Below are 17,500 nucleotides of genomic sequence, written 5' to 3'. Positions count from 1 at the left end.
GTGTGTGTGTATGTGTGTGTATGTATGAGTGTGTCTGTGTGAGTGTGTGTGTGTGTGTGAGTGTGTGTATGTGTGTGAGTGAGTGTGAGTGTGAGTGTATGTGTGTGTGTGAGTGTATGTGTGTGTGTGAGTGTATGTGTGTGTGTGTGTATGTGTGTGTGTGTGTGTGTATGTGTGTGTATGTGTGAGTGTGAGTTTGCGTGTGTGTGTGTGCGTAAGTGTGTTTGTGCGCATATGTGTGTTCAGCCCAGATAGTATTCTCTGCCTTCTCTCAACAACTCCACTATATGCTGCTGCTAACTTTTTCCCGAACACGCTGCATTGGTCTAAACTCTTTACCTCAGAATCCATTTCTTCCCCTGTCACACCTTTGTTACAGTGCATCAGGTGAGCACTGCTACCTCCCCGCCTGTTCCTTCTGAAAGCCTTTGTTCCACAGCCTTTCACAGACAGGGCAGGTAGACGCTATTAGATGCAAACGTCACTTTGCTCTGTTAAGGGAGAATCCAGCCATGGAGAGAGGTGTGCACGTAGAACAACAGTCAAGTTTTATACATATGCAATACGCAACAATCCTCTGTGTGTGTGTGTGTGTGTGTGTGTGTGTGTGTGTGTCTAGTTCCATCTGAGAGTGCTGGGGCAGGCAACCCAATGCAGAAAGAGAGAAAAAAAAGGTAGAGTGAGAGAGGGAGAGAAGGAGAGCAGAGCTGGATTCCTGCAGGACTCTCAGGAGCTCTGCAGCATCTAGGTCAGAGTCATTTTATCATTCAGCCAGTAGTTCCACAGCTCTGCGCTCAACCCTACTGAGACTGACTGCGTTTGGTACTTCAGAATGTGCTGAAGTTTCCTCTGAATAAAAAAAACATTCCAGTATCCCAGTATGAATCATTTTCTGCATTCATTTGTGTGTTGGATTTACTGAGCTTTTTACCTCCCTCTCTCTCTCTGTTCCGACTACTGCATGAAGATTTGGCTCCTGAAAGGACGAAAGGTTACACTTCCGTTGTTGACTTTTTTTTGAAAATTTGTTTTCATTAAATCTAACCTTGACGAAATTAGTTCCGTGGGGTCACAGGGGCCAAAGATGAACCTGTGGTTGAAACTCAACAAATTAGTCATTAATGACCTTCGTTCAGGGAGTTTTATTTAGTGAGATATTATACATATTGTCCATTGCCTCTCCCTCTCTCTCTCCCTCCCTCCCCCCCTCCCTCCCTCTCTCTCTCTCTCTCTCTCTCCCTCTAAGCCTTACAAACCCCCCCCTCCCCACCCTACACATGGTATTAATATTCTTTTCATCCCCTGAACTGATGGGCTGTGATCTATTCCACCAGGCATGGTCTCTGCCTCTTCCTTATTTCTCATCTTATCCCCTCCCTCCATTTAAAAAAAAAAAAAAAATCTTTTGTCTTTTGATTGACAACGAGGGTTCCTCCTGACCCACATTTGCATTCGTTCTGCGACCCACATAGGACCCGTGTAATGAATGCCTTGGCCAGACTTATCATGCTTCTACTCCGCTACCTTTCATCAACACGGAGGTAGAGAGGGAGGGATGGAGCCCTTTGGAGCGGCTGATAGACTTTGTGTCCCCGGGGCCGTCTGGGTCTCCAGGGAGCGGCATTCCCAGAAGCTCACCAACCCCCAGCGTGGCTGTAGACACTTTGAGGGTGGGGTCTGAGCCGGGTCATCGCATTGCTATTCATGGGAGTGAGATGACAGGGTGAGGAGAAGCCCTTCATGTCAGATGCAGCAAACTTCTGTTCTTCATCCATAAACTGGCCTGCTAATGCCTGCGAGGTGTGCGTTTGGTAGAGAGCTGTTGGTGGGTAATGGTTGTCTCACAGCTGCTCCGGTAAAGGCTGGTGGTTGCCGTGGAGTGCAGAGGGGGACGGCTTAAAATGAATTATCACTCTTTTTTTCACGTCAAAAAAACAATAATAATTTGTGGTAACTTTAAAATCCTGGCTGCGTGAGCTGGTAGCTGTGCGGTAATGGAATGTGATGCATTTTGATGTGTTTCATTTTATTCCTGGGAACGGCGAGATGTGAGTCAGTGTGTGTGACATGCACAAAGTATCCCAAATGGTGGAGACCCCTGGGAGATTCTTAGTCTAATGCTTCTCTCTCCCCCTCTCTCTACCACTATGAAACACTGTTCTGACTTTATATCATACAAAGGCTGTGTATCCCTGTGGAGATATTAATAGAGATCTAAATATGAACCAGATAACTTTACCAGAGGAATTTAGTGCACAGGACTACCTCAGCATTTGATGATGGATTTATTTTGGTGGTACAGTTTGTTTTTTGAACTTTTGCTAAACTTTTTTTAAGTGCACTTTTTTTAAAATGTTTTTAAAATTCCAGTAAAAAGACAGCGCTGAAAGGGTCACACATAAAGTGCAAATCGTTGTAAGTGTGTTGAAGTACACTCATGTCTCTAATGTCAGTTTTGAGAGGTTGGATAAATGTGACATAATTGTGGTTCCTCAGGTTTTTGGTAAGAAAGAGTATGTTGTCTGTAGCCTTCAACAGATGAAGCGTTGCAGAAACACTGTTGTCAGGTTAAACTAATTTAGCTGCTCTAATTTTTAGCTGCTAGTTTAAAAGTGTCACAGAAAAGTCTTAGTGACTCTAGTTTGATTTCCTTTCTCCTGGAGTCTTGTGTCCCATTAATATCCACAGTGTGGATATTTACTGACAACCGAATCTCTGCTGGTGACTGAGTAGTATTAGCAGTGACTTTTTGTTGGGGTGGGATTGTTCTGAGAATTATTATCATTAGTCCTTAAAATATCTAAAACAGAGTAACTGCCACTCCTAGACTTTACCAAGTAATTAGGCTCTTGTGTTATGACGCTTTACTGTCTGTCCTCACTAGTGAATCCTGAAGCGCCTCCTGCATTTGAAGAGCATCAGGCCTTCCTCAGTGTGTATGTGCGTGCGTGCGTGCATGTGTTTGTGTGTGTGTGTGTGTGTGTGTATGCGTGTGTGTGTGTGTGTGTGTGTGTGTGTGCGTGCGTGTGTGGGCGTGTGTGCTTGTGTGTGTGCATGTTTGTTTTTGTGTGTGTGTGTGCATGCGTGCTTGTGTGTGCGTGTGTGTGTGCATGCATGTTTGTTTTTATGTGTGCATGCGTGTGTTTGTGTGTGTGTGTGTGTGTGTGCGTGCATGTTTGTTTTTGTGTGTGTGTGTGTGTGTGTGTGTGTGGAGTAGGGCTGGGCTGGGGGTCCCTCAGGCTTTTGTATCTGTGATGTTTTAATGAGAGCTGGAATCTTGAGTGCAGTATACTCAGAGCTACGGTGCATTTCCTTAAACTGCCAAGTAAGAGCCCCATTAATAATGCAGCTCATTAATGTGTGTAATTAATGGGGAGCAGTGTAACAGGGAGATTTGCTACTCTGGGATGATCCCCGTCGAGAGAGAGAGAAGAGACTGAGAGAGAAGTGAGAGTGAGAAGAGAGAGAAATGGAGGCTACATCGTGCCACAGGCTGCCAACTAATGCATTATTTATCTATCTGCAAGAGGAGAGAAACCTGACGGAAATGAAAACAGGGAGTGACTCCTACATAGGCCAAGTCACTGTCGGCATGCTCTGACAACAACATAGCCAATCAGGAATGCAGCAGTGTGCGTGTGTGCGCGTGCGTGTGTGTGTGTGCGTGTGTGTGTGCGTGCGTGTGCGCGTGTGTGTGTGTGCGTGCGTGTGCGTGCGTGTGTGGCTGGCCATTCAATAATAAATGTTGGAGACTGTGTTCCTTTGTGCCTTCGCAGTGTTGGTTTTCAAAGGTCAGTGTTTTGGCTGGCAAATCCAGGGAGCTTGTTGCCGGTGTGACAGCCCCTACCTCAGACTTTGGTGCAGAAGGCTAACCCCATCCACTCTGGCTCACCCACATGTTTGGGGGATCTGCAGAAGCACTTGTGTTTATTTAGTTGAGGTTTTAGAGTGCCATATGTAGACTTGAGCGGATTCAAGAAGTCTGAAGCGCATTTGGGGTTTATACTTAGGTGTGTGTGTGTGTGTGTGTGTGTGCATGTGTGCGTGTGTGTGCGCGTGCGCATGAGTGCGTGTGTGCGCGTGTGTGTGCTGGTGTGCATGGCTTAGATTGTTGTGCTGATATATAGATTTTTGGATGCGTTTGTTGCGTAGGCTAGGTCAGTGGTCAGAAAGCTTGGCTAAGGCTCAGAGGTCATGGGGTTTGACCCTAGCTGATGGCTTATACTTTGTACACTGGTGTTCATGGCGGACCGTCTCCATGGTCGACAGCAACATTTACATAAACAGACTGTGCTTTTCTTTTTTTTGTCCTGCGTAAAGTACAATCCACCGTCTCACAGTGTTCCCCCTCAAGTGCTCTGCTGCTCCAGATGTGCTGTAATTTACTGTGACTTGGCTAATCAGAGTAATTAAGGATTAATTACTGTTAATCACTTTTACATAAACTTGTTGGCAGCGAGAGAGAGCAACGCTGTATGAAATGCAGCACACAGATGGAAAGACTGGAAGGGAAGGATGAGGGAGAGTTGGCGAGAGAGAGGGAGAGAGAGGGGGAGAGAGAGAGCAGGAGAAAGAGGGGGAGAGAGAGAGAGAGAGAGCAGGAGAGAGGGAGAGAGAGGGGGAGAGAGAGTGCAGGAGAGAGAGGGGGAGAGGGAGAGAGAGAGAGCAGGAGAGAGAGGGAGAGAGAGCAGGAGAGAGAGGGGGAGAGGGAGAGATAGAGAGAGAGGGAGAGGGGGAGAGAGAGAGCAGGAGAGAGAGGGAGAGAGGGAGAGAGAGAGAGCAGGAGAGAGAGGGAGAGAGAGCAGGAGAGAGAGGGGGAGAGGGAGAGATAGAGAGAGAGGGAGAGGGGGAGAGAGAGAGCAGGAGAGAGAGTGGGAGAGGGAGAGATAGAGAGAGAGGGGGAGAGAGTTGGCGAGAAGTAGAGAGGGAGAGCAGGAGAAAGAGAGAGGGAGAAAGAGAGAGCGAGAGCAGGCCTGGAACCTCTCCCTCAGCTAAATTTCCCAGGAGCTCATCTCTTTCTTTTTTTCTGCTCATGTTATCTGTTACACCTCTTCTGCTGCTGTACTTCCATCACGTCTGCATATTATACGTTAACGAGCTGCTTATTACACCAAACACCTCATCTCCTCATCACTCTCCACACATACTCCACCTGTCTACACTGTCACACAATGCATGTTTGTTTGGTTTTGTTTGTATATAATTAGACTGTGTGCATGTGTGTGTGAGGGTGTATAGCATGCGCGTTCTAGCTTGGCTTGCCAGGAAAGGTGCTGGTTGTGTGAGTGAGAGTCAGTTCTGTGTGGTTTGGGTCCAGACAACCTCCTCTGCTTTGACCTGACCTGCACTGGCAGAGAGAATTACTGCAGCCTCCTCAACAGCGATCTGGCTCAGGTATTTGTGTAGCACCCTCGACTCAACCTGCTGACCCCTCACAAGTCCAGGCTACAGTGCATCCAGAAAGTATTCACAAGCGCTTCACTTTTTCCACATTTTGTTATGTTACAGCCTTATTTAATCCAAAATGGATTAAATTCATTTTTCCCTCAAAATTCTACACACAATATCCCATAATGACACAATAAAAAAAGGTTTGTTTGGAATTGTTGCAAATGTATTTAAAAAAAAAATCAAAAAAAAAAATCACAGCCTTTGCCATGACACTCAAAATTGAGCTCAGGTGCATCCTGTTTCCACTGATCATCTTTGTTTCGACAACTTGATTGGAGTCTACCTGTGGTAATTGGACTTGATTTGGAAAGGCACACACCTGTCTGTATAAGGTCCCATAGTTGACAGTACATGTTAGAGCACAAACCAAGCCATGAAGTCCAAGGAATTGTCTGCAGACCTCTGAGACAGCATTGTATCGAGGCACAGATCGCGTGAAGGGTACAGAAAAACTTCTGCAGCATTGAAGGTCTCAATGAGCACAGTGGCCGTAAATGGAAGAAGTTTGGAGCTACCAGGACTCTTTCTAGATCTGGCTGCCTAGCCGATCTGAGTGATCGGGGTAGAAGGGCCTTAGTCAGGGAGGTGACCAAGAACCCAAGGGTCACTCTGACAGAGCTCCAGCATTGCTCTGTGGAAAGAGGAGAACCTTCCAGAAGGACAACCATTTCTGTAGCACCCCCTGTATGGCCTGTATGGTAGAGTGGCTGGATGGAAGCCACTCCTCAGTAAAAGGCACAAGACAGCCCGCTTGGAGTTTGCCAAAAGGCACCTGAATGACTCTCAGATCATGAGAAACAAAATTCTCTGGTCTGATGAAACAAAGATTGAACTCTTTGGCCTGAATGCCAAGTGTCATGTCTGGAGGAAACCAGGCACCGCTCATCACCTGGCCAATACCATCGCTACAGTGAAGCATGGTGGTGACAGCATCATGCTGTGGGATTGTTTTTTGGCAGCAGGAACTGGGAGACTACTCAGGGTCCAGGGAAAGATGAATGCAGCAATGTACAGAGACATCCTTTAAGAAAACCTGCTCCAGAGCGCTCTAGAGCTCAGACTGGGGCAAAGGTTCATCTTCCAACAGGACAACGACCCTAAGCACACAGCTAAGATAACAAAGGAGTGGCTTCGGGACAACTCTGTGAATGTTCTTGAGTGGCCCAGGTAGAGCCCAGACTTGAACCCGATTGAACATCTCTGGAGGGATCTGAAAATGGCTGTGCCCCCACGCTCCCCATCCAACCTGATGGAGCTTGAGAGGATCTGCAAAGAGGAATGGGAGAGCCTACCCAAAAATAGGTGTGCCAAGCTTGTAGCATCACACTCAAAAAGACTTGAGGCTGTAATTGCTGCCAAAGGTGCTTCAACAAAGTCCTGAGCAAAGGCTATGAATACTTATGTACATGTGATTGTTTGTTTGTTTGTTTGTTTGTTTGTTTGTTTTTTAAAAATTAAAAAAAAAATTAATTTACAAAAATTCCAAAAAACGTTTTCTACTTTGTCATTATGGCGTATTGTGTGTGGAATTTTGAGGGGAAAACATTTTGGAATAAGGCTATAACGTGGAAAAAGTGAAGCGCTGTGAATACTTTCTGGATGCACTGTAGTCCACCTCAGTCCTGTCTTCCTGGGGTATGGTGGTATCACTGGACACCGCCTGCTGTGTGTCCCACTCTGGAGAGTGACATCCTCGCTGGCCACCTCTTCTGGCATAGCAGGCTGCCAGTGAGGACTGAGAGGACACGGGGCATCTTTTAATGACCTGAGCAACACAGCCACTTACCGCACAGGTGAAGGCAGTACATACTGACACTGGTGTCAGGGAGGGACAGGATTATTTCACATTACTGTCCACACCACTCGCTGTGTGTGTGTGTGTGTGTGTGTGTGTGTGTGTGTGTGTGTGTGTGTGTGTGTGTACGTGTATACACATTGTCCATGCACACCTGAAAACACAGCGTACTGGACCTGCCTGTGTCCTGATTGACTGTAACCATCCCATTACAACATATCAGGTTGGTCTTTGTCTAATATAATGTCTAATATACATACATACTTAAATACATTTTATGATCATGGGATTCATTACTTGGTGTTTTAAACCCAAATGTTCAGCACTCATGCATTTAAAAGATTTTGTGTGGGTGTGTGTGTGGGTGGGTGTGTGTGTGTGTGGGTGGGTGTGTGTGTGGGTGGGTGGGTGTGGGGGGGGTGTGGGTGGGTGTGTGCGTGTGTGTGTGTAGCCTCGCTTCACGTGTGAGCCTTCCAGACTTTTCAGCTGTACTGGTCCTACATGTGCAGCTCAGTCCTGTTTATCTGGAGCACATGGATCACTCGGATGCTCAGACCTGAGCAGCCTCCCTCTCCTCCTCCTGCACACTCCCCGCCACGTTCCTGGCCCCGGGCTCCATGTATTGTCCTTTCTGAAATGAGGAGCACCATTTTCTTAAGGATCGGCTTTTAGTCTGTGACCAGGCCGGGAGATCTGTATCCATCTGCCTCTCTCTCTATTACTATTCTTACTATTCTTGTTTCTCTCTCTTTCTCTCTCCCTCTCTCATTCTCACTTCCTCTCTCTCTCTCTCTCTCTCTCTCTCTCTCTCTCTCTTGCTCTCTCTCTCTCCCTCTGTGTCTGTCCTCTAGCCAGGGCTGTGTCATTACCATCTGCCCTGGGGCCCGACTGCACATTAATGATTGTAATTAGCATTATTAAAGCCAGCTCCTAAGGAGACAGGACAGATCAGGAGCCCTAAAGAAGAGATGCCTCCATGTCCTGGTCCACACACACCCACACACACGCCCACACACACGCCCACACACACCCACACGCACACACGCACGCACACCCACACACACGCACACCCACATGTTCATGCACGCACATACGCATGCACAAACGCACTCACGCACACACACACACACACACACCCACACGTATACACACACATACACACACACACACACACCCACGTGCACATGTGTACACACACACACCCACACATGCGCACACACACACATATACACACAAACACATACACACCCACATGCACATGTGCACACACACGCAGACACACACGTGCGTGCACGCACACACTCCCTCACTCACTCCTTCTGCTGACACTAATACTTATGCCATAATTAATTGTTTAATTTCTAATTTCCTTCAATTTTAATTGGCCAATGTGCTAATTTTTTATATAGCCCACTCCTTATAAATTAATCAATTAATAATCAAATATAGTGTATATCTGAATTGTATTGAACACCTGCTCCTTCTGTTCTTAGTCGTTTTTTATTCACTGCATAAATGGCGACAAAAATAATGCAATAATACAGTGACCACAATAATCACATCACTGTGTACAGTTTCATTTTAATCATTTGAATCTACCCTGTGTGCTCATTTGAAGCTTTTGGCAAAGCCGTGTTTTTGTGCAGTGAGTCTAGTCACTACCTCTCCGCGGGCTAAAGACTTGCGTATTCTAGCCTGTGTGTTTTTGTTACTGTTTCAACCATTTTGACCAGCCCTTGTCTGGCCTAAGGAGGCCCCACAGCCAGGTGTCAACCAGGGGTGGCCTGGATTTAACAGTTAGGAACCTGTCGTCCTCTTCGCGGGGTGCATTGCTTCACTCTTCCGTTCCGCTATGCCCGCGACTGTATAATGAATTATGGTGCCGGTGAATTAGCATGTAGCTGTCGCTTCGACTTTGGTGCCTGTGTTCTGACAGGACCACCGGCACTGGCGCTCGACCCTCCCTGATTCATCAACCACTGAAGTTGTGGTGGAGTGTGCCCACTGAATCAGCAATGCAAACAAACAGCATCCGAGCTGTCGGGGTAAAGCGAAGCCGACAGCTTCCATGCACACCGACCGGAAAAGGGTTAATGAATGCACGTGGGGCTGCGTCTCTGACCAGGCACTCCGCACCAGGCTGGCCTGGTTGTTATTTTTTTATTCAGACTAGGAAGAGATGCTTCACTTAATAACTCATTTTCAGGAGGAAAAAAAACATGTGTTGTCCTCTATGGAAACTGATGGCATGTGTTTGAGATGGAGAGAGGAAGGAGCCAGGGTTTTGTGTGTGCGTGTGTGCGTCTGTGCGTCTGTGTGTGTGTGTGTGTGTGTGTGTGTGTGTGTGTGTTTAGTCATCTGTTTTTGCTTTAGTTGTCTGTGGTATGTGCAAAATAGAATTTATTTGGAAGCACTTAAACAATTTCATTTTGTTTAGTATGAAATGTTATGTATGGTAGATTTAGAGTCCATTTGAAAATATGAACAAAGCGTTTCCATATAGCATAATGTTAAACGTCTTATTTAGCAGTTCAGTTCAGATTTGAGTAGGCAATGTTTTTGTCTTCTATATGTGCATTTATTTGTATTCTGATGGGCTGTTCTGTGTTTTGTGTAAAGTATAAAGTGATTTGCAGTACGTGTAGCTCAAAACTCACTATACCACTGAAATGCAAAATGCAGCTGGTTGCCGTGTGTGTGTGTGTATGTGTGTGTGTGTGTGTGTGTGTGTGTGTGTGTGTGTGTGTTCGTCCATCCACGTGAGTCACTGGAGATGCAGGCTTGCCCACACATCTGCCTGAGAGTGACAGGACATCCCACACGTTCATTCATTAAACATCACCGTCTCCCCATCGACGCATTTCCATGACGACTCGCCATGCCAACTGTCCCTGTCAACACAAGCCAGGGAGATTCGGAGGGGATTACATGTTGTTACGACTCCTGACAGCACTAATCTGATAGGATAAGATCCACTGTTGAATGTGTTGTACTGGAGGTATGTGGAGCTGTTGTTGCAACGTCATTCACAACTAAACCCGTGCTGGATGCCTCCATCTAATCCAGATGTAACTTGTTATTGATATAATATTTTTTTCCATTGATATGACACATTTTGGAAAAACCAAACAAATGATCAAAAAGTAATACGATGATTATGATGTAGGGTTAGGGTTTTACAAATTATTAAAGGAAAACAAAGAATTAAAAACACACAAGAAAGCCAAGGCTGCTTCCTGCTTGCTAAGTAAAACCAACTTAGAAAAATAAATACAGCGATGTCCAGTTCCCGGCCTTTCAGAGGCTTTCTCCTGATCCTGCGTGAACAGCTCGCGTGCTAGTGGCACACACTTCGTGCACTTGTTCAATTAAGGCAAGCAGGGAAAAAAAGATAGTTGTAGTGATAGTGGCCGTCGTTTATGGTGCCTTAATTAATATTTCAGGATCTCGGGGAGACTGGCCATGAGGCTGGCGGTCATGTTGGATGTTTAGTTAATGGAAGCAGCAGAGTGCGGCAGGAGTTGCACATTCAGCGATACAGAGGATACACACGGAGTTTGGAGAAGGGGCATTTTTGGACAGTAGTCATTTCAGAAAAGGTGCAGGAATCCTGCACGAGTCTACCACTCATCGGGTGCCTCTGAAAACATGGTAGATTCCTGAGCCGTTTCTTGGAAATTAAATGACTAGCCCCCGATAAACGAGCAGACGGTGAAAAAAACTCCATCGTGTGCTAAGCCCATGGTCCTGGGTTTTTATTAAATATTGATTTGATTTGTTAAAGGCCAGATGCTTGGAAGGTGAACAAATGTCACAGACTCCCTTTTGCTTTCCGTTGGCTCCTTTCAAATTCTGCACAATGGGAGAGTTTTGGATTTAACACCCAATAGCATTTTTGCTCTTTTGGATAGCGTCTTTACAGACAGTAAATGAACTAAGAGCGATAATAATTACAGCATTAACAATAGAGAAACGCTACACTAGCACCTGATGTTTGATGTATAAGCAAGTAGGGCTCCCTTGCCTAAACTCCTGCTCGGAGAGATTATCTCTAGTCTTTAGAGTTAGAGAGGAAAGCTGCAGGATATTGACAAAAACATCATACTGCAATTGCTTTGCCTTGTGTCACAATTGTAATATGCCTTGTAATATATTAAAAATACATGGGTGAACCCTCATTATGACACAGTTCAAACCTGGCTTGCATTATTCATGGTGTTATGTTTTTGTGTCATAGAGTGCCTTGGTTCCTCTGAGGTTGAGCAGGACATCATGGCCCCCCAACAAAAATGTGATTTGTTACAGCACTAATTTACATATTGCAATGCTCTGCTGCATTAGTTTTGCCAATAGAGGCCAATATCATGATAATAGTTAAGAAGTGATATATCGTGTTTGCCCTAGCACAAATTTTTTCATTGGTTCTATGTAGTTTTTCACACTCGTTTGGTATTGTATTCTTTGGGAGTCTTGGTCTTCTTGAATTTGCTTTTCCGAAGCACAGTATTACACCAACCTTATCAGCATCACAGAGCAAAGCTGCATTTTAAAAAAAATCAACAACCCCAAACAACAACAACAGCAACAAACTTAAACATTAATTGTGTGCTCAGCTCTGGTCTCACGGCATCAGGCCAGCTGTAGGATGTTGGTACCAGTGCCTTAGCAGGACCGGAGAAGCAATGAAATCAACTCCTTGTCGACTTCCACCACGTTGCTCTGTTGGAAAGAGAGTGAGAGCATGGATCCAAGGCTGGAAAACATTAGGAGGAATGAATTAGCCTGCCATTACAGAGTAAAGTGGCCCTCGCTGAGTCGTGTAATTATGACCTTCAGATAAGCTGGTTTTATGAAAGCAAAACACCCCCCCAACCCGTTTCTTTCTCTCTCTCTCTTTCTCTCTCTCTCTCTCTCTCTCTCTCTCACTCTCTCTTTCTTTCACTCATTTGCCCTTAATTGTATTTATTTAAGATTATCCTTTCTGTGGCTTTAATTATGTGCTTTAGGTTAAGAGAGCGATAAATAAATCATCATTTGTCTTGGTTAGACATGGTTGGTATGTCACGTGTACAGTCATACAGCATATGGTCCTCTGCCTGGTTTCTGAAGTTGTTTCAGCAGTGCAGCATTGGAAGTCATTGCTGGACTCTCCAAGACCTTTTTAGCATAGAAAAAGTAACCTAATCTTTGATCTCCATAATCTTAGTATATCTGCATCAACACATGCAAATAGAACACCTGTCTCAATATAGTACAGAGCTGCTCCTGTGATCTCTCCTACAGTATAAAATGTTTTGATCACAGAGTAATGACCGATAGATTTAAACATTTCACTCCATGGCCTGGATGAATGTGAGTCCACACGATCAGCTGAATCACCCACTCTTCTAGTCCATTAGCAGCTGGAGTGGTCCAGGAGCGATGTCAGCAGAGCCCAGTGTGATGCTCTGGTCCTGCTCCTACTCACACTACTGCTGGACCCACGCTCTCTGACACGGTTGGACCAGCACAGACCGGGCTGCTCACAGAACCCTGTACGCTGGCTGGCCCAGACACACAAGGCCATGTGGAGCTCTGTTTAAAAATCTGCGATTTCCGTTCAGTCTCCTGGCCAGATCTCTGCACTCTGGGTTTCAGTCTAAGAGGACAGAACTCTCGTAAATCCAGGCAGGGTTTTTTATTATGGCAGGAACATAGCTGCATGTGACCTCATAAATTATGTCCATCTTTAAGATGATTCACGTCATCATACATCTGTGGCAGTCGAGTCTCAGAATTTTTCCTTTGGCCATGCCCGGTATTTTGTTTTATTTAATTATTTTAATGAGTGTGTTGGATTGCACTTTTTGTTTTTCTTTGTTTATGTTATTTTTTTAAATATTATTTTTTAAAAGAGCGATAGGGAATGTGATTCCAGCCAAGCAAAATTAACACGCACGAACGCAGTGGAGACTTGGCAGACAATGATTGAATATTGAATTGGTGCGTGAAGGGGGGGTGGGTGGTGCTCTGTTCTATTTTTGCCTGACAGTCTAGACGTTTTATAGTGTTGGGAAGAATCCTGTTGGCCTTGAGTTTCTACTGAAGTCTGACCTGCCGTTGCAGCATCCTGATCTTCCTGATGGTCTGATCTGATGTGGAGTAGGAGAGATTAGATCTCACTCTAGATCAGATCTCTTTAGATCAGACCTCTGACTTTAGATCAGTTCTCTCTCTTTAGATTAGATCTCTGACTTTAGATCAGATCTCTCTTTAGATCAGATCTCTCTCTCTATATATCAGATCTCTGACTTTAGATCAGATCTCTCTCTAGATCAGACCTCTTTAGATCAGATCTCTGACTTTAGCTCAGATCTCTTTTTAGATCAGATCTCTCTTTAGATCAGATCTCTCTCTAGATCAGACCTCTTTAGATCAGATCTCTCTTTAGATCAGATCTCTCTCTCTAGATCGGATCTCTCTTTCTAGATCAGATCTTTCTCTCTAGATCAGTTCTCTCTCTCTCTCTAGAGCTCTCTAGAAGCGTTCACACTGATTGCTTCTTTTGGAGTCTGTTTTGAGATTTCTGTAACCACTGAGCGGATGGGGAGTGGCTGTTCTTTGGGAGGTTTTCCATTGCTTTCATGAAGTGGTCTTTTAGCTAATTGGCAGCTCTAGTGCATTTTTATGCTTACATTTAGAAACATGTTGCTGCTTTTTTGTTATTGGTTCCCTCTTTGTTCCTGCGGTTTCTTACATTTTGGAGCTGGTAGGAAGAGTGAGCCTTGCTTTCACACTCACTGGACCGTGGTATTTATGAGGTGCTAACCACGAGAACACCGTTTCCTGCTGAGCCGCCGTGTCTGTGTGTTCTGACACAGACTTCAGGAAGATAGCAGAAGGGTCCGCTAGCCAAGGAGGAACTTGTGGCCTTTGCGTTGTGACGGTTGAGGAGTTGACTTCAACTTTTATTTCCCCTCTTTATGTAGCTTAAACTATAGCTTGTGTCACAAAAAAATATGTCCTCCACCCCAGATTGTTTCCTGTCCCCTTTACCGTGTCAGGTTGGGGTGGAGTTTGGTTTCTCTTTTAACAAGACATGTTCTCCACTCTTGTGTCCCATGTGATTCAGCAGTACGGCGTGGTTCAGTCTATCCCACGCTGGGTTCGGGGCTTGACCTCTGACCTCTCCCACTCGCCAGCAGTCTCAGTATTTGCATGAAGGCATTTATAAGCCAGGGTGGAGTGGGGTGGGGGCTCCCCCTGGACCCCCCTGCAGCGGGACTCGTTCTCTTCAGGCTGGACCCATGGCGTGGCTTGTGGACGCCCAAGCTGCAGCCCGGGGTTAATGCACCGAGAGTTTTCTTTGTCAGACAATGGGGTGCATAATCCGTATTAATGCTCGAGACGCCGGGCAACTCTGGAGCCATATCTTGCTCTAGTGTCAAGACTTGTGAGGAAATGATTGTCAACCTTTGATATGGGATAGATTGATTTGAAAGGGGGATTAGGGCTGAGTTTGCTAATTAAAATGGATGCAGATACTATATTTAGATGAAATTAGCGAAAAAATGTGTGTATTTGTGTGTGTGGCTGTGGCTGTCCATCACCCGTCAGTGTATACAGTGCATCAAAGAAAGAGGAAGCGTGATGAGAGCCCTCTAGTGGTGGAGGGCAAAACTGCAGGGAGGCTCCCCGTTCCAGATTTACAGCCGTAGAGAACTCAATGAAAAGTTCATGAAACACACAAATTATCATAAAACTTGGCAAACTCCACTGTGGCTGTGGCCATTTTTCATTCTCCTTTCATTAGATGTGGATGGATTCGTTGTGACTGTGTGATACCAGAGGTACTGCTCAGGTCTGTCCTGAGCGCTTCTGCTTTTGGGCTCGTCGAGCCTTTCAAGTGACCGTCCACCTCCTCTTGATTCCTTTCAGTGCTGAGTATCCGTGGCGCCCAGGAGGAGGAGCCTCCAGATGCCCAGCTCATGCGATTGGACAACATGTTACTGGCGGAGGGCGTGTCTGGACCCGAGAAAGGGGGCGGGTCTGCGGCAGCTGCAGCAGCAGCAGCTGCGTCGGGTGGAGCCGGAGCGGATAACTCAGCCGAACACTCCGACTACAGAGCCAAGCTTGCCCAGATCCGTCAAATCTACCACACTGAGCTAGAGAAATACGAACAGGTGAGCACACCTGTGCACCTGCTCGTCCAGGACACGCTCAGTACCAAAGGGATTGATCTCTTACATGCAGTTTTTAAATAAGAGGAACAAACCTTTATTTTACACATTCAAATAAAAGCACACATGCATCAACAGTTGTTTTAAACGTCAAAGCTTTTTGTCAGGTTTTATCATGTACAAAGTACAAGTTCTCTATCAGTGCAGGCAGAAACAATTCATAACTGTCTCTCTGTAATGGTGCAGCAGAACACCTCAAAAACTGTGTCTCTCTAAAAGCAGAATGCTAGAACTGCTCAGGTGTCTAACACATCTAAAGAGATCAAAAGAGATCGATAACTGTCTCAGTCTTCACCAGAGCTGAAGAATTGCTGTATAACTGTCTCAATCTCTACTGGGGCTATAGAATATCTTCATATCTGTCTTATTCTCTATTGGGGCTGTACAATAGCTTTATAACTATCTCACTATCCACTGGGGCTTTAGAATAGCTTCATAACTGTCTCACTCTCCACTGGGGCTTTAGAATAGCTTCATAACTGTCTCACTCTCCAATGGGGCTGTAGGATGGCTTAATAACTGTCTCATGCTCTACCAATGCTGTAGAGTAGCTCATTTATTTTACATCGGTATATTGATTCATTATATTGTCTTATTCTCCATCAGAGTTGTGAAACCATTTCATACATAGCTTTCTCCTGCTAACTGGAGCGGAGGAGTTCTGTAACTGTCTTAACACTGCTGTGGAAGGCCAGCAAGATGTCACACTCTGGGGTGGTGAGATTCTGTCTCACACGGCAAAAATACAGTACCTGAGCTGTCTCATTCTCTAGCTGCACCGGGTCTGTCTCACTCTCCATCATTACAGTGGTAGAACTACACAGTGATGAACGGGACAGTCAGGGCAGAGCTGATGAGCTGAAGTGCATGTTGGGAAGGATCCAGGTGTCCTTTCTGCATCTGCTCACAGAAAGGCATTCATATCTGTCACACATGAGGACAGCATACTTTCTTGATGAACACACACACACACACACACACACACACACACACACACACATACACGTGCTTGCATGTAGAATAAATTCATACACACACACACACACACACACACACGTACATCAACTTTGCAGGCAACCATTCTCCACCATTGTCCTTCATCTTTTCCGTGTTCTCCGCCCTCCTCTCGTCCGAGTGTGTCCCAACACTGTCTCTATTTTGTCAGTGTTCTGCTTTACGCTCGCTGCGTGAACAAGCGGAGCGCTCGTGCCAATAAGGCCATTTTTAAATTGCAACACTGCAAGTAGATGAAGCCCTCCACACTCCACACAGCTGAGTCTAATGGGATCACGGAGAGGAACCAGCACAGAGTTGGTGATGTGCGTGAGGGAGATGGATAGATTTGGCCATTTCTAGCGCACACATCCCCGTTACAAATGATGGCCAGTGTGTACTCCAGTTCTCTTGTGCATACAGCACACTTCAAATGCACTTAAATAAATGATTTTAGAGGAAGATCAAACATGCAAATGTTTGCAAGTTAATCTAAAATGTTGTTGGCTGGCCAAGACGTGGGGCCTAAATTTAAATTCTAAAGATAAATAAAGTGATTTGCACTGGTGCTGCAAGGCTTACACGGCTTCAAAAGTATGACCAGTGATTTGGTGTATCACTCATTCCTTTCACATGCTGAAACTGGAAGCATAACAGGAAATCTTCTGTTATTAGCCACATCAAACCATGCTTACCCTGTTTGCTGGTAAACCTCTACAGAGGTCTTGGTTTATTATCACAAGCGGACTTGCCGTTGGCCCGTTAGCGAGTTCGCAACGAGCCTGCTTTAATGACCCATGCTGCCTGTTTACCGTGGACCTCGTGTAGAACACTGCACTCGCCTCAGTGTGATGCATTCACGCGTGAACAATGTGTGTGTTTTTGTCGCCGTCCGTCCACAGGCCTGCAACGAGTTCACCACCCACGTGATGAACCTGTTGCGAGAGCAGTCGCGCACGCGGCCCATCTCGCCCAAGGAGATCGAGCGCATGGTGGCCATCATCCACCGCAAGTTCAGCTCCATCCAGATGCAGCTGAAGCA

General features: G+C 45.7%; 1 protein-coding gene across 5 annotated transcripts in view; it reads left to right on the top strand.

The window, feature by feature from the left end:
* The window catches only part of pbx1b (pre-B-cell leukemia homeobox 1b), a 63,630-nt gene that overhangs the window by 32,647 nt on the left and 13,483 nt on the right, over positions 1 to 17,500 (top strand). For 4 of the 5 annotated variants that reach the window (XM_027030143.3, XM_027030144.3, XM_027030142.3 and 1 more), the window contains 2 exons: positions 15,164 to 15,408; positions 17,361 to 17,500. The exon at positions 17,361 to 17,500 is cut by the window's right edge and continues 51 nt beyond it. In XM_027030143.3, coding sequence (XP_026885944.1) covers positions 15,164 to 15,408; positions 17,361 to 17,500 — 385 coding nt within the window. Of the gene's footprint in view, positions 1 to 9,855; positions 10,245 to 15,163; positions 15,409 to 17,360 lie in introns of those variants that run through there. The other variant, XM_081717472.1, reaches the window with a different exon arrangement.

The sequence above is a fragment of the Electrophorus electricus genome, chromosome 7 (assembly GCF_041902795.1).
Source record: "Electrophorus electricus isolate QZ-2024a chromosome 7, ASM4190279v1, whole genome shotgun sequence".
In the NCBI taxonomy this organism is placed as follows: Eukaryota; Metazoa; Chordata; class Actinopteri; order Gymnotiformes; family Gymnotidae; genus Electrophorus; species Electrophorus electricus.
This window is presented reverse-complemented; position numbering and strand designations above follow the sequence as displayed.